The 22,647-nt window shown below is 46.3% G+C and overlaps 1 protein-coding gene across 18 annotated transcripts in view; it reads left to right on the forward strand.

Annotated features, from left to right (window-relative positions):
• Positions 1–22,647, forward strand: part of CAMTA1 (calmodulin binding transcription activator 1) — an 815,661-nt gene that overhangs the window by 773,283 nt on the left and 19,731 nt on the right. For 11 of the 18 annotated variants that reach the window (XR_009345336.1, XR_009345329.1, XR_009345330.1 and 8 more), the window contains 7 exons: positions 11,878–12,029; positions 14,597–14,793; positions 15,192–15,270; positions 15,454–15,769; positions 16,207–16,730; positions 21,706–21,893; positions 22,398–22,644. Coding sequence is in view for 7 of the 18 variants with exons in the window: in XM_059137385.1 (XP_058993368.1) it covers positions 11,878–12,029; positions 14,597–14,793; positions 15,192–15,270; positions 15,454–15,769; positions 16,207–16,730; positions 21,706–21,893; positions 22,398–22,644 (1,703 nt within the window). In the remaining 11 variants the exon portion in view is untranslated. The remainder of the gene's footprint in view (positions 1–11,877; positions 12,030–14,596; positions 14,794–15,191; positions 15,271–15,453; positions 15,770–16,206; positions 16,731–21,705; positions 21,894–22,397; positions 22,645–22,647) is intronic. The other 7 variants (XR_009345334.1, XR_009345335.1, XM_059137388.1 and 4 more) reach the window with 2 other exon arrangements.

Genomic DNA, 22,647 nt, shown 5'->3' on the forward strand with positions numbered 1-22,647 from the left:
AAACTGTGAAGTAGTAGTCTTTTTTTTTTAATTTATTTTTTATTTATTTTCAGCATAACAGTATTCATTATTTTTTCACCACACCCAGTGCTCCATGCAATCCGTGCCCTCTATAATACCCACCACCTGGTACCCCAACCTCCCACTGCCCCCCTGCCACTTCAGACCCCTCAGATTGTTTTTCAGAGTCCATAGTCTCTCATGGTTCACCTCCCCTTCCAATTTCCCCCAACTCCCTTCTCCTCTCTAACTCCCCATGTCCTCCATGCTATTTGTTATGCTTCACAAATAAGTGAAACCATATGATGAAGTAGTATTCTTAAATCATTTTATCACTCAAGACCTATTTTTTAATACATCCATTATTTTGAAGTAGTATAGTTGTTTTCTTTAAAATATATGCATTTCAGTCTCTACATTTGGAAATCACATCCTCATCTGTATTTATTCCAGAGTTTTAAAACAATTTAACAGCATTATGAAAAAGTATCATTGTAGTTAACAAAATTTCAAGTTCTAGAACTGAAACCTTTCTATGGAGAATCCAGTTTTACCAAAAAATACATATTTTTGGAACACCTTGGACTTTAACTCTCACGAGTAGGCAAGACAGTTGGGAATGTCTATGCAGATGGCATTCCTGCAATTAGTTCTGAGAGCGAAACATTGCCAACAGCAGTCCTCAAAATAATGGAGAATAAGCTGGACACATAGAAGGACTCTTCCGGCTAGAATCCCGAACGCATGATTTTTCAGATGTTGAAACTCACCAGGAGCTCAGGGCCAATTAACATTTATTATGATTAGTAAAATTAGCTGAAAGCAGCCATTTTTTTCCCCTCCAGGTACCAGGTAGCACATGTGATTAGCAAAGATTTTTTTTTTTTTTAAGAATTTTACTTTTTTTTTTTTTTAAAGATTTTTTATTTATTTATTTGACAGAGAGAAATCACAAGTAGATGGAGAGGCAAGATTTTTACTTTTTTAAAAGTAATCCCTACAGCCAGGGAAACCTGGAGATCAAGAGTCATGGGCTCTACTGACTGAACCAGCCAGGAGTCCCAGAGTTTTGGTTTTGTTTTGGTTTTCTTATAGAGTTTTCAACTCCCTCACTGCCACAATATCTCCACCCTGCCCTTGTTTTGGAGCACTACCTCTGAGGTGGAAACTACCAGCTATAAGAGTTCTTGGGTACCAGTCTAATTAGATGTTTTGTTTGTTTGTTTCCAAATGTCTGCTCCCTCATACATTCGATGGGATCAGGTAGAAGGTGGCCCCATGAGAAGGGAAGGGACTGTGTTTAGTAACCTGGCTAGAGAAAAGTATACCACAGAAATGACTAATAAAAACATATTTTGTTCTACATAATATCCTTTGCCTTGTTCTCCTACAAACTCACATTTTATAGTTTTAAAAGATTAAATTAAATCACTTATTCAGTAAATCCGTATTGAGGGCCAACTATGTACCAGGCATTCCACAAGACCTTGGAACTATCACATGGACAGAGTGATCGTATCTTCACAGAGCTCACAGGACTTCTCTTTACCTTTACAGCAGACTGAGGTTCTTGAAATAAAGGCTCCTGTCGTACTGGGTTTTGTATCCCTGGTGGTGACCACGACATCGTGAGCTTTCTTGTTCCCTGTTACATCCCCAGAACCAGTGCTGAGTAGTTGTGCCTTGGGAGTGAGGGTTAGCTAGGCATTTGCAGTATGAACTGTTCTAGCCCTAATTCTCCATAGTTCTTCCCCAGGAATTTCAAGTGTTCGAGCATTTTTGTTGTTAAAGCTGAGCACCGCAGATCAACCTCCTGGTGGCTCATTGAAGTCGTCTTGCTTCCTGACACTTCCTGCGCATTTTGTAGCTTTTCTCCACCCTGTCGGGTCTTGGGTGTTAGGATTTTCATCTCCCATTTTCCCACGTGCACTTAAATTTCATCCCCCCGTCACACCTTTGTGTCCAGGGGAGGGAGACGATTGCTCACTTCTGAGTCTCATCACAGGGCTTTTTCTTTAAAGACCTCATTAATCTTAGTGGTGACATGTTCCCCTGGCCTTCACTCACTTTGCTGTTACTACTTTACAATGTCTCCTGTGCTCGTAGTATACCTGATCGTCCCTGGGTACTGAAACTGTTGTGGCAATGTCCTCCAGCTTTGTTTACTTTTGGAAGCTAGCAGACTTAAAATATTCCACTCTTCTGTAGACAATGAAGGTAGGTAGAGAACCAGCGTCAGAGTTCCTGATTTCCATTGTTCTCACACCAGTTAGCTCAGGTTTCACTGCACTGAACTCCAGTCGGGTCTGCTACAGTATTGCTCGCGCTGTCAGCTCCTGCATAATTCGGGGTGCTCTCCTATGCCGCATGCCACGGCAGCACAGCTGAGCTCCTGGGGTGTACCACTGAGCCTTCGTGTCCTTGGAGAAGAGGTTTGAAATTCTTGCCCTCGTGCACCTCAAGCTCTGGCATGGAAAGAGTTCAGGGGAGAAAGAACTGTACCTTTGATTGGCTCCTCTTGTCACATTTGTTTCCTCCTTGCTGTGAGCTGTTGAGCAAGTCTCCTTGACACGTCCAAGACGCTGCATTCGCGAAGTGTGTGAAACACAGACCAAGGAGAAGAAATATGGATGAAGTGAAGGAAGTCTAAGAAGAATTGCTAATTTCCTTTTGTCTTGGTATATAGAGTTGGAGAGTTTTTAAAAAGTGGAGTATGGCAGTTTTTTTCTGAAGCTAAATTTAGCCGTTGCTTTGGAAAATCAGAGTGGTACAGCTTGTGCCTTATCTCTATCCGGCCCTTACCCTTCCCTCCACACTTGGACATCTTAAATGGCCTGCCGGAGAGGACGGCTTCGTGTGCTCCAGGGCCCCCATTTATTCTGGGCAGGAATTAAGTGACTTAATTTTCCCTGTCTTTCTGAGCTTCCTAAAAAATTTAGGAGGCTTCCTAAGCAGCAATTGCAGTCCCTACAGAAATAGTTCAAGTCATGCCTCCTTTTGCTTCATCAGCTCTTCCTGCCAGTGCGGCCAAGGGCTGCAAATGGAATGAGAGATGGCCTCTCATTCCCAGTCCAAATAGCAACAGGAGGGCACATGTGCACTTGAGCTACAAATAACGCGTTTTAAAATAGCAGGTGGTATTTGATGATTGCTCCTTCATTCATTTACCTGCCAAGGCAAAACTTTTTCTCCTCCTCTGGCAACCGGACTGGAGGTGGCTCCAATCAAGCAATTGTAGCAACAAGTTCTTGTGCTTGCAGATACTCGTTAGCCGGTCTCCAAGCATTCAGATCCACTCATACTTCATGAGGCTGTTCTAAAAAATCTTTAAGACAATGAAAATTTCATGTTTCTGCAACAACCTACCCCCGACGGACCCCTGATGGACTTGGGAAGCACTTGTGTGACTCATCATAGACATTCCTTCCATGAAGGTATGCTGCCAGCCATGTGTGTTCCACAGACTCCATTTTGCCAGGGAAAAGTGGAAATACATAAAATATACCATGCGAAGCTCAGGACTACTGCAAAATCCCAGTTTGTGTCCCTAAGGAAGTCAGATATTTCTCAGCTCTCTTGCTAGAGTCTCGCACCAACATGCTGCAGGTACATAATTTCCTTCCCTGAGCCGAAAGGAAGTGGCAGCCGGCCAATTAAACTCGTAGAGCTTTCTCACGTGCTTTCAAGTCAGTTCCATTATGTTTGGATCATCCCGACCACTCTTGCCACGGGAACAAGTGGTAGGCTGCTGCACACTGGTATGCAGCCACCTGGAGTCCCTTGTGGCTAATGGAGGTCACTCAGAGCCCTTGCCCCAGAGTTTGATAACCTCGGCAATAAACTGACCTCCAGAAGAGGTTTAAATTAAAAAATGATGTTCTTTAACATTGACTGAGCACCCACACTATATCTGGTCCCGAGTGCAGACAAGCTCCCTGCTTTCAGAAATCTCCCTCTAGTAGAAAGGACACATGTAGGAGAACAACTCTACATTTCATTGGCTAAGTACTATTAGGACACAGGGCAAGACATGAAGGCTCACTGGTCATAGTGGAAAGAACGTGGATCTGGAGTCTAGCCTGTGTTCAAATCCCTGCCCTGATACTCATAAGCAGTATGACCTTGGGCAAGCAACACATTTCTGAGCTTCAACTTCTTCATCTGTCAAAGGAAAAGGAAAAGCTTTCTTTTGATTACTTTGAGGACTAGAAATAATACATGTGGATTAATAATAATAAGTATTAATAATTAATATTAATAATAATTAATAATTAGTATTCAGTAATAATACTGAAGTGATGCATGAGCCATGCTCTGAAGAACAGCAGACTCACCAGATGGACTCAGGAAGAAGTTAGCATGACCAAAGGGCTAAGGGCATTTGGACCCCCAATAGATTGAAGAACAGTGAGTGATAAGAGAGTCCCTAAAGAGTAGCCTGAGACAGCAGGTCATGAGTGTTCTATGCTATGCCAGACAGCTTCAGTTTTATTTTGTAGGTCAAAGTTGGGGCGGGGAGTGGGTGAACTTAAGTTTTTTAAACTAGATTATCTGATACAATGTCTGAAACTTCCTCATGTACTGCTCAATACAGCCCTGAAAATTAGTAAGTTTCCACAGAGAGGTCATCTAGAGGCAACAGTAGGCACAGCTAAGTGCTGAGAGCCTAGGAAGTCTCGCTAGTAGTTGGTTTCCTGATGGAGACACTTTCTTACATCAGATCCTTAAATACTTGGAATTCTCCACTTTTACAGAAGTAAGCGCCAACCTTTCTAAACTTAGAACATGCTGTGGGAAGTCTGACTTCATGAAATTTTCTGCCTCTAAAACTTTGGTATTGCTTAGGAATTTTAAGTTTTTAGGTAAATATTAACTTGGGACATCGTAAAATGAGTCCCTTTGAAGGTTGGGAATCCCTATCAGAGACGAAGAGATGGCCCATGACTGCTGCTGAGCCATGTGACACTTGCATAGCAGCCCTTAAGGGGAGACTGGGACATAGTGAATCCAGCAAAAGAAAAGGGGATATGAACCCCCAATGAATCATTCATTGATCCTCAGGCCAGTGATTGGCTGGAAATGTTTCTTTGACTTCTTCTTGACCTTTGTAATACTCAAAGCTGTTCTGGGATTATGAGTATTTTTTCTGTATGTTTTCTAATATTGTTGTGGGAAACTCTAAGAACTGGATTATATATAGCAAGGTAGTTGGATAAACTATGATGCTATGTTCTATACCTATATTTTTGAGTGACAGAAATTAGACTTACATATTTCTTTATTGTAGTTCAGTACATCAGTGGGATTTCTTTTCAGCATTTAATATATTGGCTTAGTATAGCCAATAGTTACTCCCACCATCATCTTATTGACATCTGAAGTACCCACCAGAAGGCTAGGATGGACACTGCAGTGCTGCGTTAGAGGTGTGGAGCTCAGTGTGGACTCAGTTTATTTCCGTGTATTACAGTGAGATACAGAACAAGTACAGATGTGTCTGCATATATGGGTTACACTTCACATGTGTTTCCTCACTCTGTCCCCTGAGAGGGCCAGGAAGCAGTGACGCCCCAGCAGCAATGAGCACACCCACACCTAGATCTTGGCTTCTAAATGCCATTTGCCAATAAAAGGAACCAGAACTCCTTAGAGATACTGCAGACTCTAGGACTGGGGCAGGTCAAATACAAGTTGAATCGGAGCATTTTCTAATGCCAGAAAGTAAGGAAGTGCCTGAAAAAGAAGGGAAGAGGCAGGGGGTATGTCAAACAGACACAGGAGCCAGCATGAAAGAGCTCCCAAGGGCCAAAGCTGGGACAGTTTGAACAATAAATGAACATAGTTTTGGATTATGGCCAAAGTGTAAAGTAAATATACATGAGTTCATATGGATATAAACAAATGGTTGATGAAATAAATTCAGAAGGACAAATCTCCCTTTTAGGAGAACTACAAATAACATATGTGGCTACTCCCCCACCCATGAAGTAAAACTTTATTCCCTTTTCCTTGAGTGTGGGCTGGACTTACTGACTTACTTGCAAAGAATAGAGTATGGAAAGAGGAAGATGATATCCTTATCATAGAGCAATCTCGCAGACAACACCCTACCCAGAAATCAAGGTCCACATCAGCAGGACATCATACACTACCAGTGTCGTGGGATGAGCACAGCCTCCTGCCTCTGTCATGTTCTTCCTGAAAACTCATGACTCCAGTCCAGTCATTAGAAAACATGAAGCAACTTGAACAGAGGGACATCTACAGAGCATGTGACCAGTGCTCCTCCAAATCGTGACTGTTGTGGAACTAAGAGCTAGAGAGAAGATCATCTCATCCAAGGAGAGAGAGGGTATGCTGTCTGCAGCTGGATCCCCGCCCCAAGAAAGTACCTTACTTCCATCGGCGAGTCTATTTCAAGTCTATGGTTGAATTAGTAGTGATGCTACTGAGTGTCTGTGTTTTGAAAGACGAAGGTACCGTGGATGTAAGTAGGCAAAGTAGGCAAAGGTTTCTGGGAGTGCCACGATCTTTGCAAGTCATCCGTAAATCTAACATTATTCAAAAAAAAATTTTTAATGCATTTTTTAAAGATTTGAGTTATTTGAGAGAGCAAGCAAGCACATGAGTGGGGGTGGGGAGGCACAGAGGAAGAGAAGCAGACTCCCCATTGAGCATGGAGCCCAACTCGGAGCTCTATGCCAGGCCTCTGAGATCATGACCTGAGCCAAAGTCAGACACTCAACTGACTGAGCCACCCAGGTGCCCCTAAAATGTATTTTTTTTCCCATAGAGTCCCATCATTTCAAAGAGTCCCATCAATATAACTGGGTCCCAGTTCAAGAATTGCTCAGAGTGAAGAAAGCCTCAACGCTTTAAAAAATTTCGCATGAGTTTATCTCATCCCTACAAAAACAATAGGATAGTGATATCCCCTCTTTACACATGAGGAAATTGAGATGCAAAGTGGTCATTTTTTTTAAATCGTGCAGCAACAGGATTAAATTGAGAACTGTCTCTACTCCTTTGCTCCTTCCACTCCATCACAGCTGCCCAGTCTAAAAATGCCACTTCTGCTCAAAAGGGGATAGAGAACAGGCTCAGGAAGAGGCCGACTGTATTTCTAGCCAGACTGCTGCTGCAGAGCGATCAGGATTACTTACTTTCCGTCTGGGGCACAGGCACGTGTGTGTGTGGGTCTTGAATGTCATGGGAAGGAATTGCTGTGCAGTGGTCCAATGCCCTTGTTCCCTGAAACCACGCAGGTGACTAGATCACTGCAGAGACAAGCAAGACACAAAGACAAGACACAAAGCCCCAGCTGGTCAGCTGAGAGAAGTGAGCACCGAGGAGGTAAGATTTGATGGGAGTGATCAAGGAGCGTCTGATTCGTTACAGACAGCGGTGCAGGGGGGCGGATTTTAAATAGTTTTCAAGTTTTGTCCCATCTTAATTGGCTGTGTACATGAGAAGAAAGTATGCAACCTGGTGTTGTTGACAGAGCCAGTGTGGACAGAGTTGGCATGGTTTCCTTGAGGTCGCCCCTCGTGCGCCCATGCTGGGCAGCAGCCCGCGCATCTGCTCGAGCGGGGAGTTCTTGGACCATTCCTTCACGAGCACTCCAGTGGAGAGAGGATTCATTCCGGTGCAGGGAGGTGGGGTCTTACAGCTGTGGCTCCTGAATGTGGCCGCAGACCAGAAGCATCAGCATCATCTGAGACCTTCCTAGAAGTGCAAACCTCTGGGCCTCACCCACACCTCCTAGGGAAAACCAACTAACCCTAGGACTAGGGCCCACCCCATCGGTCTGGTGATTCAGATGCCACCTAGCATGTGAGCCGCCGAGGAGGGGAAGCCTCCTGTGAGGGCGGCCTCCGTCGGCAGTGAGGAACGAGCACCGTGGCTAGAGCCTGCGGACACTCAGCCACAGGAGAGATGCCCACACACACGCTTCTGCTCCAGGAGAAGTGGACCAGTGCTTGGCCCTCACCTGGGCCCGGTCTTCAGAGCCAGGAGGGGAAGGGGAAGAGTGGGAGAATGTTTCTGTGGAAGCAGCGTCTTGTTTGGTGAGATGGAGCCCTAATCCTTCTCGACAGGAATGGAAAGCTGGGGACGGCCAGGTGGGAGCTCAGGCTGGAACAACTGCCTTCCCTTGCTTGGGCATCAGGAGTGTAAGGTGCTCATGGAAGCAGGGCCTCCTGGCACAGTTTTGTGTGGTCCAGTGCCCACGGGGGAGTAGTTGGGTTGCTCACTCACACTGTCCTAAGGACACGGGGCTTGGAATCCCTCAAAGCTGAGTCATTGTTGGCTTTGTTTGAAATGTCACAGGTGAGCGCTGAGGCCAAGTTTATCAGCCCCCTAGGTCTACAGATTGTTTGTTTTCTCTCTTCTCCCTCCTCCCTCCTACATATTAATTCATATTATTGAGACTGCAGAAATTATTTTTTGGCCAGCTAATGGGGGCAAGGACATCTTCACTAGTGTCCAAGTCATCCCCAGTGCTTGGTACATAGTAGGTGCTTGATAAACATTTGTGCATGATTAAGTGAATCTGAAATCAGCTTTTTTACTCTGTCATCAGATTTTTTTTTTTTTTTTTTTTTTTTTTTTTTGCTTCTCAGTAATTATATTCCCTTTATCCCATGGCCATACATAATATACAATGGAGGCTCTGCCTTTGCCAAGTATTTTAAAACATTTTACAACAATTTCCGCACCATCGTCAGACTGTAAAACCAAAACAAGCCTACGGTTGTTGCTTTTGACTGGCTAGGAACAGAGACGTGAAGACCCTCCCTTCATCCCTCTGAGTCAGCTCTGTGGACAGAGCAGGGGCTGGCCGCGCTCAGAGGAGAGGAAGTGGGATCAGAAGGCTCTGGTGATTCTCCGTCAACACGGTACAGCAGGCCTGTATGCTACCGGATGCCTGCTCGGTCGTTCCCATTTGAGGTTGTTTCTTATTTTAATTATCACTACCTTCCCTCTTTGGAGTTGAGAGGCTCAGAGATCCCATTATGCGTGATATAATTTTGTTAAGAGGCAAATAATTGCTTCTGAGTGTCTTCATGAAGTGCTTCTCAGAGCAGCTTAATCACGTGAGAGAGCCAAGTGCATGGTTTGCCGTGGGGACAGTGCTGAACAGCCCAGAACAGAAGCCGGGACCTCGGTGGCCGTCACGGGGCTGGAACTCTTCATGTCTTGATCTGGAGACACCATGGGGCGGGGCCCTCCCATGTTAGGGAGGGTCTGTCCCTGCAGCGTCTACGGGCAGGCAGGAGAGGCCGTCCTCACTGCGACAGGGCACCTGCCGGGACAGAGCCATCTCCCCGGGCCAGGTGGCGGGCCAGGCGCCCCACAGCACCCCACTGAGGCAGAGCACAGCCGGACACTGCTCTCTCTGCCCTTCCACCCCTGTGCATGACACGGAAGGTTAATACCTGCGCCAAACAAGTGCTCGAAACCAGCGAAATGGGTTGTGAACACTCGTTTGGTGGGTGCCAGATTCGGGGGCTGCAGAAGAAATCCTCAGTAGGCGGCTAGAGCAGCTTCCCCCGTCTCAGTGGGCTGCGTGTCTGTGAGTAGATGCATGGCACGATGGGGAAGAAGCAGGGACAAGGGCCACGAGGCAACCCTGCCATTCAACTGGGGGTCACACTGATTGAAAGGGAGGATTCTTAGTTTATATTTGGCTCCACATAAAGGAGTCCTGCATTCTGCAAAGTGTCCCTTTTCTGAGGGAGAGGGCATGGAATACGGATTCTGGTACCACGCCCTGAAGGCGGGAGGGTCGCGTGATGGCAAGGACCATGCACGGTACATCACACGCAGACTCGGTACTTCCTGTAGGTGACGGGCCACGGACATGCTCAGCACAGGGGCCTCGGTGTTTGTCGTTTCTGTGTGTATGTGTGCAGTGGGCACCGAGACGTTCTCTTTCACTTTTAAAGGGGGAGGATGTTTCTTTCAGTGTTGTTCCTGGAAATAGCTTTATTAGAAGATAATATCATGATCTTTAAAAAGCAGTCTTCCTCCTCTGGCTTTGTGGTTTAGTAAAGTGGAATCCATTGGACAGCAGTCTCAAAAATTTTCCTGTGAAACAGGTATTTACTGTCGTGTTATTGTAAGAAAAAGTTCTCTTTCCTAGGGTAACACTAATTCTGCGCATCTTTTCCCACAACCTCTCCCTCCTATTGGTGTCATGTAGGAGTTAAGCTCCCTGCTTCAGCCCCAGAGAGATTAGTTGTCTTGTGCCTCAGTTTCCTCCTCTGTGAAAAGAGGGTGAGAACAGTACCTACCTCACTATTCTTAGGGAGAGTAAGTACATGGGTTAATATTTATAAAATGATCAAAATGGTGACTGGCACACGGGAAACTTTCCGTAAGTGTTGGCCCTGCCCATTGGTTTATTTCTTATAGAATTAACTCACCGGTGTTGGGATTTACAGTCAGGCTGGCCAGGTGTGCTGATAAAATACTCCTGTCCTGAATCCTTCCTTTCCGTGATTCGGGTGGTTGTATTTGAAAACAGTTCTGCCATGAACCATTTGGGGCCAAATAGGTTTGTCCTCACTGCTTAGTCAATTCCTCAAGACAGTTAACTCCCTTGTCAGAAGATGATGATGACATGGAACTGATGTGTTCTGCGCATTTGCACATACTCAGTCCTCACAACAGCCCTGATATAAGTATAGTTACTATCCCCAATGAAGAGTTGAGGAAACTGAGGCAGTAAAGGTTTTGTTCAAAGCTATGTGACTCTTCTGTGGCACAGCCAGGGTTCTTAACTGTGTACTGTCTGGTCAGAGCCCCCTCTCCAGGTCTACACCCTGTTCTTTGCTGTGGTCTGACCCCCTGCCTTCTGCTTCTTGAATACTCTGCCTCAGGGCCTTTGTATCTGCTAGTAACTCACACAGTTCTTGCAGACCTGGCTCCTTTTGGTTCTGGTCAAACTCAAGTGTCGCCTCTCCTGACTTATCTGAGTTCTAGCCCCCCTCTGTCGTTTCTTGTCATATTATCCTGGTTGAGGCCCCTACTCGAGCAGGAAGAGGCCTTTTCTGATGGGTTTACTACTAAATACCTGACGCAGCATTATTTAGAATTTGTTGAATAAATATAGGTGCTAACGACTTTAATAATGGTCTTAGCTCCTTTTCTTATGTATGCATGCAGCCCAAATTGTGATATGCATGTGTGTGCACATGTATGTGGGTATAAATGTATGAATGTGGAGAGAGAGAAAGTCTAATCTTAGCAGTGTGGTACAGAAGCACAGACTTCGAGTTACAGTCCTAGGCACAGCGGGAATGGCCTGGTGTTTTTCCTATGTAAAGGTAGAACACTTAGTCGTATCGGTCTTGACTGTCACGTGTTAAAGGAAATGTGTGAGGGTCTCAGCCAGTGAATGACCAACAAAATCTTTTTTTCCTGTGTTTGGGTTAAACAGATAATACTCTTAAAAAATACATGTATATATAATTTATTTACACACACTGCTTATACATCCTGACACACACATCTTCCTTTCTTCCGCGGATTTAAATTAAACTGTACTCATTTCGTTTATTTGTTCTGGGGGCTTACCCATCAGATCTCTCCAAGGCTCCCACCGGGAATTTGGCAAGGAAATGGGGATAGCAGCGACGTGAAACCAGGACTTGAACAGAAAGGGATTTTCTATTCCTTTAGCGGAGAACTCTGAGCTGCTGTAGATGCTGCAAGTCTTGTGGGAGGTGTCGGGCTGAGTCCGGTGTCGAAGTCTGGCCCGGGGCAGACCTCTGTGGCCGTGTTAGGCTGACGGCAGTCCTGCAGGCTTGCCGAGGCCCCACGTCGACCGCTCGTCTCGGGAGCACAACCTCACTCTTCTCTGTTCTGCCCTAGATAACCAGTTCAGGATGTCCATCCTGGAGCGCCTGGAGCAGATGGAAAGGAGGATGGCGGAGATGACGGGGTCCCAGCAGCACAAGCCGGGCAGCGGAGGAGGCGGCAGCGGAGGGGGCAGCGGGACTGGGAACGGAGGGAGCCAAGCTCAGGTACCAGCCTGCGCTGACCGTCGCCTCCCGTCTCGTGTGTGTCTTACTGATCAGGGAAGCAGTGGGTCGCAAGTCCTCTGTCCGGTACTGGTGTCATTCCTGGGCTAGTCCCAGAGAGTGCTTCATAATCCTGTGCCCCGCAGTATTAAGATCTGTTAAGATCTGTGTAATAGCAAAGAAGCCTCAAACTGTGGACCTTCCCAGGTGTTGACCTCCTGGAGCCTTAAATCACTGCTGTTGATCTCAGAACTCACCGCTGCCGCCGGGCGGTGGGAGTTGAGGGATCCAGGGAAGAAGTAGGCCTGATGGTGACTCAGAGTTCAGTCGGAATCTATTCTCTATTCCATATTCCATATTTATGTTAAGTATAAATACGAAACATAATTGAAATCAGTAATTCAGAAACCTTTTATAAACTCGAGAGACCAGCATGAGGACCCAGAGAAACTGTCTCTGTAATTATTTGATGGAACAGCATTATCCGTTCTATCCTGTTTCACATATGCTTTTTCATAGCTTCCAAGAAGAATTTGCCAAATATAGGGAAATTACTAGATATTTTTTTAGAGTCCCATTAGTCTTAGAAGCCTTACAGAAATTTCACTGAGGGGCGCCTGGGTGGCTCAGTTGGTTGAGCGACTGCCTTCGGCTCAGATCATGATCCTGGACTTCCAGGATCGAGTCCCGCATCGGGCTCCCAGCTCCTTGGGGAGTCCGCTTCTCCTTCTGACCTTCTTCTCTCTCATGCTCTCTCTCACTCATTCTCTCTCAAATAAATAAAATCTTTAAAAAAATAAAAGAAATTTCATTGAGGGTCTTTATTTTGAGAAAATAAAGTGCATTTAGGATCTTCATTTTAGGATCTCATTCATTTGAGAAATTTCTGGACAGAAATTAGTTTTCAGGAGACCCTGGAGACAAATTGAAGGGAACAGAGAGTGTTCCTATCTCTTCTACTGAGTTACTCCCCGCAAACTTCAGGTCGCCATCCTTTTTTTCTTCAAGATGAATGATGTTTTCCTCTAAATTTTAAATTTAGATTTTAAATTTAATTCTAATTTTAATCTAGTAGGCCACACCCAAGAAACTAATCTCTTTTTCCTTGAGTTTTCTTCTTTCTCACCCCTCTTCAGAAATGAAAAGGAAGGACTTGGCACACAGTGAAGTATCATCAAGGCTACTGTAGGCTTCTTTTTCACCTGTACTCCTAAATTTTAAGAAAGAAATCATGATTCTTTGGCATATCTCGTGACTCAGATAAGAGCTTCCCATGAAAACCTTTTCCTTTTACCAACAACGGTTGGGTGGTAATGTCTTCTTAGCGACTTACCCTTCAATAACTGTCCTAGTAGGTCTGCGTCCATATTAACTGCTCTGAAAGACCCTTCCGTCAGTCTAGGTTGGCTTCAATAACATACCTGTGTCCACCCTTCATGATAAAGATGCAGCTGTTTTTGTTAATGCAAAAAAAAAAAAGAAAAAAAAATTTCCTCCTCGCTCACTGACCGTAACTTCCCTGGGCTTATGAAGGTGTCTGGTATGTGTCGGTGGCTCTGCCTGGGCCTTTTGAGGCAAGATCATTGTACTGCAGGTCAGGCTCACCCACCTGAGCTCTTTTCAGATATTTTGACAGCCCAAGCGAGGATGACAGTGTATCTATCATCTGCCTTTTCATTTTTGTAGGCATTTTCCCCCCAGACCTAAAAGTAAAAAAACAAAACAAAACAAATGAGAAGCAACAATATTTCTATAGTAATTGAATTTTGTAGGCTTTCTTACTGGGGTTGGCGGGGGGACACTTTTTAAATAATTCCAGAGGTGAGAATCAGGCCAGAAGTATCATCTATATGGGGGGAAGGTTCAGCAGAGCGCTGCCATCACAGAGACTCAGACAAACCGTTGAGGGGACGGAGTTTGATTTTATTTTTCTTGCTTTACAACTGAATCAAGAGAAGAAAGCCACAGTTGAAATTCATGAATTTCTCTTTTCTGTGTACCTCTATTGTTATTAATAACCCTTAAATTTCAGGATCTCTAATGCTTTCCCCAAAGGATGGGATCATTAATGGATTTTTTAAAGTGTTTCTTTGGGGGAAAAAATCCCCTTTTGAGTGACTTAGTTCTCCTTAAGGAGGAGCCAGCGAGGCAGAGGTCCAGGTGTATCCCCAGTGGCAAGAACTGGGACGGCTTCCCTGCCTTGCTCTCCTGCCAGTCCATGGTCTACATCAGGAACGTCAACTGGAGGCTGGTGGCACCTTTTTTTCCTGTCAAGAGGCGCTTTCTCCGAGATGGAGCAGTGCGATGTTCATGATACGTGTCAGCTGTGGTGGACAGACTCTGGTGTTCTCCGAGTGATGGAAAACTACCCCACGAGCGTGGCCGTGTGCTGCTGAGCTGAACCGAGCACATGCTAGTCTCCGGTTCCACGGTGCCTCTTTATGTGCCCTTTGCTGTTTCCCAGCACGGGCGGCTGGTCGTAAAGCATTTGTTTCTCCTGCATGAAGAGGCTGACTTGGTCAGGAGAGGCCCTTGGTCCTTAGTCGTTAACACGTGCTTCCTCCTTCTAGTGCGCTTCTGGCCCTGGGACACTGGGGAGCTGCTTCGAGAACCGTGTGGTGGTCGTGTGTGAGAAGATGATGAGCCGAGCCTGCTGGGCCAAGTCCAAGCACTTGATCCACTCGAAGACCTTCCGTGGGATGACCCTCTTGCACCTGGCTGCCGCGCAGGGCTACGCCACCCTCATCCAGACCCTCATCAAATGGCGGTAATGCTGGGCCGTGTGCCGCTGGGGCTCATCCCTGCCGGTCCCTGCCCGTCCCCTTGCTGTGTCCTCCTTAGTGTTTTCCCTGGGAGAGAGAGATCCTGCCAGTCAGTGAGCACCGCCATGGCGGTGGAGCAGAGGGCTTTCTCTGAGGACAGTTCCCCAGGGAATTTTAGGAACTTCCGCCCAAGAAATGTGGGCCTGTGGTACTAACTCAAGGTTGCACTTCTCTTTCCTCCGGACTGCTGGTCCAAACCATGCTATGAAATTAGGGGCTCTGTTTCCTCACATCAGGGATGCTAAGTGCCCACTATGGTTTCATCTTTGTGGGTTTTATAAGGTTCTGGTGTCTTTCTTGAACAGGATTAATTGTGCATAATTTCTGGTGCCGTCCCTTACAGCACAAAGCATGCAGACAGCATTGATTTGGAACTGGAAGTTGACCCCTTGAATGTGGACCACTTCTCCTGTACCCCTCTGGTAAGGAATAGGTTCATTTGTTCCTGAACTCTTTTTAACCGGCATAGGGATATGGTGACATTTTTATGGCCCCGCTGAGATTGCCAACAAGGACCGGTTTGTCACTTGGTAGCAATAGCAGAAACAGAATATGTTTTTTAACTTGTACTGAGAAAACTTGCTTTCTATTTTGCTGTTTTCTAGATGTGGGCCTGTGCTCTAGGGCACTTAGAAGCGGCTGTCGTTCTGTACAAGTGGGACCGTCGGGCCATCTCTATCCCTGACTCCCTAGGAAGGCTACCTTTGGGGATTGCCAGGTCAAGGGGTCATGTGAAATTAGCAGAGTGTTTGGAGCACCTGCAGAGAGATGAACAGGCGCAGCTGGGGCAGAACCCCAGAATGCACTGTCCTCCGAGCGAGGAGCCCAGCACGGAGAGCTGGATGACCCAGTGGCACAGCGAAGCCATCAGCTCTCCAGAAATACCCAAAGGAGTCACCGTTATTGCAAGCACCAATCCAGGTAAACATTCAAAATTATTACGTCTCAGACCTTGACAGATTTCCCATTCGCTTTCATGCAGCTACCCTCAGAAAATCTGTAGGATATTCACGTACATTTAAGGGTTTGGTTTTTGGTTTTCTGTTTTTGTTTTTTCTGTTTTCGATTTTTCTTTTAGCTCTAAGAGTGCCTACTGCTCCCCCTTCCCTTCCCAAAAATAAATGCAGAAAGTAGCAAAAAGAAAAAAAAAAAATGTGTCCGTTCAAGAAAGAAATACAAACTTTAGAAGAGGACTATTTGAATATAGTATATTCTGCTGGGGAATATTTAAGTGTTAGGGATAGGTCTTGAGTTCCGGCTTTGCACTTTGTGTCTCTCAGGCATAGAGAAAGTGTTAATTCTTTAAGATTCCTAATTTTATCGCCTGTCCTGACTATCCTTTCTACTGTACTTTTCAGAGCTGAGAAGACCTCGTTCTGAACCCTCTAATTACTACAGCAGTGAGAGCCACAAAGATTATCCAGCTCCCAAAAAGCATAAATTGAACCCTGAGTACTTCCAGGCAAGGCAGGAGAAGCTGCTGTCCACTGCACTGAGTCTGGAACAGCCAAATATCAGGAAGCAGAGCCCTAGTTCTAAGCAGTGTGTCCCCGAGACAATCAGCCCCAGTGAAGGAGTGAGGGACTGCATCCGGGAAACCTCCCCTCCCACTCCAGAGACTGCAGGATTCCAAGCCTCTGGATCTCAGCCTGTAGTAAAGTGGAATTCCAAAGGTCTTTACATTGGTGTGTCTACAGTACAGGTGACTGGAAATCCGAAGGGGACCAGTGTAGGAGAGGATGCAGCACCTTCACAGGTGCGTCCTCGGGGGCCCACGAGTGTCCTGATGATGGCTAACAGAGAGGTGGTGGATTCAGAGATGGGGTCCTACCGCGATAGCGCAGAGCGCGCGGAATGCTCACAGCCCATGGATGAGATACAGGTAAGCGCAGACAAGGTAAGCCCGTTGAGGCCGGGCCGTCTGTATCGCTCCCTCCATCCTTACGGCCCGTTTCCCAGGCCACGCGATTTGCTCGCCAGCAGAGGGCTAGAGGTGCGGTCTTACACGGAAGAGTGGTGGAGTATCTTCTTTGTGGGCCACGTTTTCATTCAGCAACTCAAATGTTGTTTGAATGGGGCCTGAACACCAGTGACCTGGGGCTCAGCAAAGCCTTCCCTCTTCACACCAGCTCCTCAGAGCTCTCACTCGGGGCCCTCCGGTGGTCTCCTGCTTCCCTCCCACGTCCGGGGAGACTGGAGAGTTTAACAGAGTCACCGCCCAGTCACTGCTAGAACAGGAGGCCTGTGGCTAGAATTTGAATGACCTAAGTGATCCAAAGAGCACAGCTGTCATCTGGCCACCGTTAAGGCGTATGCGGCATGGGGCTCTTGAGGTGCAGGGAAATAACCCTGAAGCGGGTAATTGTGCTTCTCATACACCTAGGCGCTCCAGAATCCTGTTGGGACATTAAATTTGCAATAGACTATGAGAGGATAGACTGCAGTAAACTGGAGGTCAAGCTGTTAAGCTGGCAAATTCCATTAAATCAAATATACTACGCAGGGGAGGACCAGAGGAGCAGCCAAAGAGCATGAGATCGACTCGGTCTCTGTCCTCGTCTCTCTACAGCCCGAACAAATGCGGCGGGGAATGTCCCATGAGAGATTCAGTACAGTACAGGTCTAGAGAAATGCCACCGGAAGGAGGGGCCTGGAGAGCCCCTGGCCTGGCCGGTGCTCGCAGGGAGAGGGCCAATTGCGGAGCTGCTCCTCTTCGTCCCAGGATCCCCTTCCTGCCACCTCGGCTGGTGGCACAGAGAGAAGAAGGTGGGGTGCGGGCCTCACTGTGTACCAGCCCATCGCTGCAGGTTGGGGGAGGCCTGCCAGGGGGATCAGAGAACTTGTTAGACAAGAGATTAATAACATGTTTCTGGAAAAAGCCAAATAGTAAATATTTTAGGCTTCGTGGGCCATACAGACTGTCATGACGACTGAATCTGCCTTTCTAGCACAAAGGCAGCCTTAGATAATATCGAATGAACGAGCGTGGCGATGTGTCAGTAAATCTTTCTTTACACAAACAGGTAGCCGGCTGGATTTGGCCATACTGCATGTCAATACTAAGCAATCTAGGACCATATTTATAAATGTAAACAAAATAATAAGTTACCAGACTCTGAAAATCCTTGCCGTTCACTGGAGTTCTCTGCAGCAAAGGAAATGTTCTGTGTCTGTACTGCCCATTATGGTAGCCATTGGTGGTCTCCAGAGCCAAAAAGGTAGCCAGTGTGACTCAGGAACTGGATTTCTGATTTTATGTAAGTTTGATTAATTTAAGTTTAAATAACCATTGGATAGCAGAGCTTGGTAGCAGCTGGCCTTGGCTAAAATGGGACTGATGCAGGAAATACAAAATAACCTGACCAGTTCTACTTTACATTTCCACTGAGCCTCCAGAGAGAGTAAGATTTTGCTACCTTAAGAGCATCTACCTATGAAAAAGCAATAGTCTCAAGAAGTATTCACCAAATTTAAAAAAGACAATGAAAAATAATTAAGGAATTAAAGAAATAATGAAGCACTTCAAGCCAGAGTTCATGGAGCAATGCACAGTAAACCAGCAAAACTGATACGTCTGAGGACTTAGTGACAGTGTGACAGTACACACAGCACTTGTTAAGAAGGGATGCTGGAAACAGAGGAGGAATCCTATTTTAGAACTAATGTTCTTATTATTTCAATAAAACTAGGGAGGCAGGGAAATGAAGAAGGTAAAGGGTATGAAAGCAGCTCTCTTACTTGCGGGAGATTATAAATTTTGTTCCACGTGTGTTATTGATAGATAAGTGTAGGCTGAAACAGGCTTGCTTTGTATGTCAGGTTAATTGCATAAAAACAGGCTACAGAATTTCTTTTTTTTTTTTTTAAGATTTTATTTATTTATTTGACAGAGAGAAATCACAAGTAGGCGGAGAGGCAGGCAGAGAGAGAGAGGGAAGCAGGCTCCCTGCTGAGCAGAGAGACTGATGCGGGACTCGATCCCAGGACCCTGAGATCATGACCCGAGCCGAAGGCAGCGGCTCAACCCACTGAGCCAACCAGGTGCCCCAGGCTACAGAATTTCTGAGTCATTGAAGGGGGGAAAAGGGAACTGGGGCCCATTTGGGGAAAGTTCAGGAATGGAAAAAAGTAAAAATGAAGCAATAGGAATAATAAGCAGAAAACGTAATATTATAGGAATATTTTCAAACATGATTCATTCCCACTTTGCTATCTGGCAATTCTATTAAAAGATTCTCAGATTGGGTAAAAAAACAAACAAAAACAACAACAAGAAGAAGAAGAAAGCGGCAAAACATACTATATGCTGCTTATAAAAGACAGAACTAAAATGAGATGACACAGAAAGAGTGAAAAGAAAGCCTTAGGCAAAGATAGAACAGACAAGTAAGTATAAAAAGAAAAAAAGATTCAAAGTACAATTCAAGGCAAATAGTATGGACATATCATTTGTTGTGGAGATACTACCCATCCACAGTTGTGTAACTAACACAGCCTCTGAATACTACAGCAAAAGCCAGTGAGTACAAAGCAGTGTGGAGCCACACTCAGTCACAGTGTGAGACTCACATTTACCTCAGCATCTGTCCGAGCGAGGAGGTGCGGAAAGGAGATGAGAACCCGGAACAAGGCCGTTAGAAAGCTGGCTTTCATAGCTTTCACAGACATATTTAATATCTGTGATGGATTTAATGCAGGATATGCTTGTATGTAATTATGCAGGCGGATGTGATTCATACACATAGTAAGTATACGGATGATTCTTCTTTTTCTGTATCCTAGACAGATCCGTGAAAATTGCTCATATGTTAGAACACAACAAGAATTTAAACAAAAACCTAAAGCTGCACATTTATAGACTGTCTTCTCTCACCACAGCACGAGAAATTTAGAAGCAGATGATGTGACTTTTCAGGTCCTACTGCTTAGAATGTTATTATTTTGTTTAAAGTCATTTGAATTTCCTTGCCTGTTGCAGCTGGCACAGTAAAAAGCGCGTGTGTGGTAGCCCAGCGTGTGGCACGTGTTGTGATCCTAAGTGTTCTCACACTGACACGTGTTATAAAAATGGAGGACTTGGGGGGGCGACTGTAGAGTCATAGTCTTCAGTCTCCAGAAATACCACTTTGCTTTTAATTAAACATTTGGATACTTTCATGGAAAAGGTATCAGGCTAGGACTTCCTGTTGCTTGAGTCACAAAGGAAGACACTTATATGGAGGGAAAATAAAGGCTGCAATTTTTTTTTTAAATTTTTATTCCTATTATAAGAACCATTCTGGTTTGTTGAAAATATAGAAAATTACCCAGGATAAGTGTTTAGCAGCTTCCTGCTGTATACCTCACGTCCCATAAGGCCCACCCCCTCCAAGTGCTCCATGTAATGTTAGTGTGCCCCTTAGAGCCCTGCCATCAGCCCCCCAAAGTTTCCCATGCCCATTTGCAGTCATCTCTGCTCCCGCCCCAGCCCTAGGCAGCTGCCAATCTGATTTCTATCCTCAGAAGTTCTGCTTTTTCTGGAAATTCCATATCAATGGCATCTTAAAATTTGCAGGTTCTATGTCGGGCTCCTTGCACTTAGCATAGGGTTTGGAGGTTCATTCACGTTGTAAGATAAGCATTTTGTCACCTTTGTGTGGGTCCTTTCAGGATACTTTCACTTAGAAACTTAAATGGCTATTATTTCCATTTCTCTTGTCAAGAGAGACATGCAGGGAAATCTTTAGGAAACCGAGGCTATATCTCTAGGTCTGCTGAAATCTGCGGCGGCACCGAGCAGCTCGGAGGAGTCCGCTTCTCTCTTGGGCTTGTGTTTGGGGCTGCAGGAGTCAGCAGCCTCACTGCCCTGCACTAGTAACAAACGATTCATTTTTCTCACATGACAGCAGGTGCAGAGGTTCACTGGCTTGGTGATGCCAGTAGGGCCCAGACTTTTCCCCGAGCTTTTTGTTCTTTCCAGCGACAACTCCTCTTGATTCTTGTTGCTGTGCGGTCACAGTGTGGGGGCGGATGCTTGTTGGGAGCCAAGGCAGGAAGAAGAGGGGAAGAGCCAAGGGCATCGGTGCTGTTCAGCAGGAAAGCCAAAGCTTTCCAGGGATGCCTGGTGGCTCAGTCGGTTGGGAGTCCGCCTTCGGCTCAGGTCATGACCCCGGGGTGTGGGGGGTGTCCCTGCTCTGCGGAGAGCCGGCTTCTCCCTCTCCCCGCCGCTCCCCTTGCTGGTTTGTTCTCGCTCTCTCTGACAAATAAATAAATAAAATCTTTTTAAAACAAAAATTTTAAAAGCTTCTCCCCAGACCGCGCAGCAGACGTCCGTAGAGTCTCTTTGTCCAGAAGCGGGTCATGTATCCTCCCCTCTGTGTGCAGGAGGGTGGGAGGTCCGGGGGAGGATTATCTGACTGGTTCCAGCCAGTCGGGAGCCGGCCTCGCCGATGGGCTCATTGCTGCCCTCTACAGGACCGGGGTCTCTAGGCAAGGTCAGGGTGGCAGGGACAATGGCCTTCCTTTTAGGTACCCTGTAGCGTCACCATGGTAATGTGACAACTTGCTGAAGAGCTGCCCAGTCACAGTATCATTAAATGGCTGATCCGAGCTGAGAGCAGAGAGTAGGCACAAGGCAGAAGCTCTGTAAGACTTGTGTATAAAGGTATTGGCCGGACCACGATTAGGAGAGAATCAGGTCTCAGTGTATTTGGCTGAATTGTATAAAACCTTACAGTGATGCTGGGCTGCACTGGATTGAGGTGGAAGGCCGCCCTCCCTTCATTTTTCTTCCCAAGGGTAGGTGGGGTGGGGGGAGGGGCTGGATAATTCTTAAGGTTTCCTCTTAACCTGAGTGTTTTGTGAACTCTGGATTCCAGGTGAACATGATGACCTTGGCAGAGCACATCATTGAAGCCACACCTGATCGAATTAAACAGGAGAGTTTTGTGCCCACGGAGCCCTCGGCATTGGAAAGACCAGACACTGCCACCATCAGCAGTACCATGAGCTGGCTGGCCAGTTACCTAGCCGATGTCGACCGTCTGCCAAGCGCTGCCCAGATCAGGTCAGCGGAAGTCCGTGGGCCACTGAGTGGCGTAAATGCCTGGACTCAGCGGGAGGTGTGGGAGGCTAATTAGAGCTGATGAATGCCATGTAATAGGAGATCTCGTGAAGGAAGGAAGACAGCGCTGGGACAAGTCCCTTCACCACTTTTAGATGCCTGCTCGCGTCCTCGCCTCTTCCATGACTTTTCTCTCCTTGTAGCACTTGTGAGGTCATGTCCCATGATGCCCCCCCCCACCCACCCAATTCATCTGAAGCTTCCTGAGGGCCGGATGGCATCTTCGGTGGCTTATTTAGCATAGCGCTAAATTTGTGATAGGCACTTAGGAGGAACTCGCGACCTGAAGGACAGTTAAAGTATAGAATATGTTTAGCAGCTGACAGGACTGAACGAAGGCATGTTCGTAAGAGTGCGCAGTGGCCCTTGTCTTCTTACTCAGCAGTATGTGATGGGGATTGTGCTGATCAGTCACCGGTCTCTCCCTTGTGTCTCCTCTTGTTTCAGAAGTGCATATAACGAGCCTCTCACCCCTTCTTCTAATACCAGCTTGAGCCCTGTTGGCTCCCCAGTCAGTGAAATGGCTTTTGAGAAACCCAGCCTTCCCTCAGCAGCAGACTGGTCAGAATTCCTGAGTGCGTCTACCAGTGAGAAGGTGGAGAATGAATTTGCTCAGTTGACTCTTTCTGATCATGAGCAGAGAGAGCTCTATGAAGCCGCCAGGCTCGTCCAGACTGCTTTCCGGAAATACAAGGTA

Source organism: Mustela lutreola, chromosome 10, assembly GCF_030435805.1.
Source record: "Mustela lutreola isolate mMusLut2 chromosome 10, mMusLut2.pri, whole genome shotgun sequence".
Taxonomy (NCBI): Eukaryota; Metazoa; Chordata; class Mammalia; order Carnivora; family Mustelidae; genus Mustela; species Mustela lutreola.